The sequence below is a fragment of the Nannospalax galili genome, unplaced genomic scaffold (assembly GCF_000622305.1).
Source record: "Nannospalax galili isolate Female #2095 unplaced genomic scaffold, S.galili_v1.0 scaffold492, whole genome shotgun sequence".
Lineage (NCBI taxonomy): Eukaryota > Metazoa > Chordata > Mammalia > Rodentia > Spalacidae > Nannospalax > Nannospalax galili.
Genome location: NW_008332217.1, coordinates 831,740 through 833,331, shown reverse-complemented (window position 1 = coordinate 833,331; position 1,592 = coordinate 831,740). Strand labels below are relative to the sequence as shown.

At 61.9% G+C, this 1,592-nt stretch overlaps 1 protein-coding gene across 5 annotated transcripts in view; it reads left to right on the top strand.

The window, feature by feature from the left end:
- Nucleotides 1-645: 645 nt before the first annotated feature.
- Nucleotides 646-1,592, top strand: part of Sulf2 (sulfatase 2) — a 108,761-nt gene continuing 107,814 nt past the window's right edge. The window contains exon 1 of one of the 5 annotated variants that reach the window (XM_017796725.2): nucleotides 646-819. Coding sequence is in view for 1 of the 5 variants with exons in the window: in XM_017796724.2 (XP_017652213.1) it covers nucleotides 817-823 (7 nt within the window). In the remaining 4 variants the exon portion in view is untranslated. The other 4 variants (XM_017796724.2, XM_029560806.1, XM_008827459.3 and 1 more) reach the window with 4 other exon arrangements.

Below are 1,592 nucleotides of genomic sequence, written 5' to 3'. Positions count from 1 at the left end.
CTTCCCCTCCTCTCCAGCCTTCTCTCTGCCAATGTTTTTTGTTTCATAAAGGTGAAGAAGCAAGCCTGTTTCCAGACACACAGGCTGCACATAAGCCAGAAGTGGGGTGCCACTCCCGACTTGGAAAAGCAGGTTCTTCTGAAGTATTTAGATTCCAGATTAATCTGGATTGTTAAATAGAGATTATGGATTCTAGAGCCTCCAACCCACAGTCCATTTGAACTTTAAACTACAAAGTTTTCTTCATAGTATATCACCAAGGATGCTTTTATTTACTGAATTTGACACTGCTAACCAAGAAGAAACCAGAAAGATCGCACCAAAAAAGAGGCTAGGCTGGAAAATCAGCACAGCCTAGGTGTTCTGATTTAACTCTGGAGCCAGTAACTTAACCTCTCTGTGACTTGGTTTCCCTATCTGTAAAATGTATATAATACTGTGACGCTTAGGTAAGTTTCTGCGCTGCCAGTCCCTTCACAGGAGGGTCTGGTCCCCCGCCCCCGCCCCAGCACTTCAGTCCATTTTCTGCTTCTACCAGTGGGCTCGGCGGGCTCCTCATCCACCCCCATCAGCGGGTGGCTGCAGGGACCTTGGAAACCTTGTAGACAGCACCACCTGGAGTCGAGTACTCCGTTTACCGAGGCAGCTGGTCTCCTTTCTTTCCTACTCCTGGCTCAGGTCTGGGCAACGCTACAGCTTTCGCTTGAGCACAAGTTAATTTCTCAGAGAGCTTCGGAGGCGCGTGGGAAGGTCCCGGGCGCGTGGGCAGTTCCTCCTGCGATCTAACTTGGGGATCGGCCCGGGTCGGCGTCTCCAATGGCAAGTGTGTGTGTTTAGAGGCGAGCGCGGGGCTTTCAGTCGGGTGTTTGCAAACCGGGGCGAGCCCCTGTGAAAGCAGATCAAAGAAAACATTTATTAACGTGTCATTACGAGGGGGAGCGCGGGGCCGGGCTGTGGCACGCCTCGGGGAACACTTGGCTGCGGGCAGCTCCGAGGGAGGAGGAGGAGGAGAAGAAAGCGGACCAGAGGCTCGGATCCCGGGGGTCTCCACCCGGTGGGCCTGCGCCATGGCCCTCCCGACCTGGTGACGGCGTGGGCATCAGCGATGCCCCCCTGGTCCGAGTGGCCCGCACGCGCACACGCACGCACGCGCGGCCCTGCCTCGCCGGCAGCTTCGGGGCGCAGCGCACATCGGTGTGGAGTCCCCGCCGAGGGCGAGCGGGAGCGAGTGCGCCGGGTGAGTGCGTCTGGGGCCCGGTGAGGGTGCGCGCTCGGCGCCGGGAGCGCGGCCCGCCAGGCGGCTCTGCAGGCCGGGAGGGCGCGGAGACCCCCGGGCCCGAGGCACGCACGCGCGGCCCTGCCTCGCCGGCAGCTTCGGGGCGCAGCGCACATCGGTGTGGAGTCCCCGCCGAGGGCGAGCGGGAGCGAGTGCGCCGGGTGAGTGCGTCTGGGGCCCGGTGAGGGTGCGCGCTCGGCGCCGGGAGCGCGGCCCGCCAGGCGGCTCTGCAGGCCGGGAGGGCGCGGAGACCCCCGGGCCCGAGGTAAGCGCGGGATGGCCGGTCGCTGGGTCCCGGGTCCCCACGCGCGGAGGC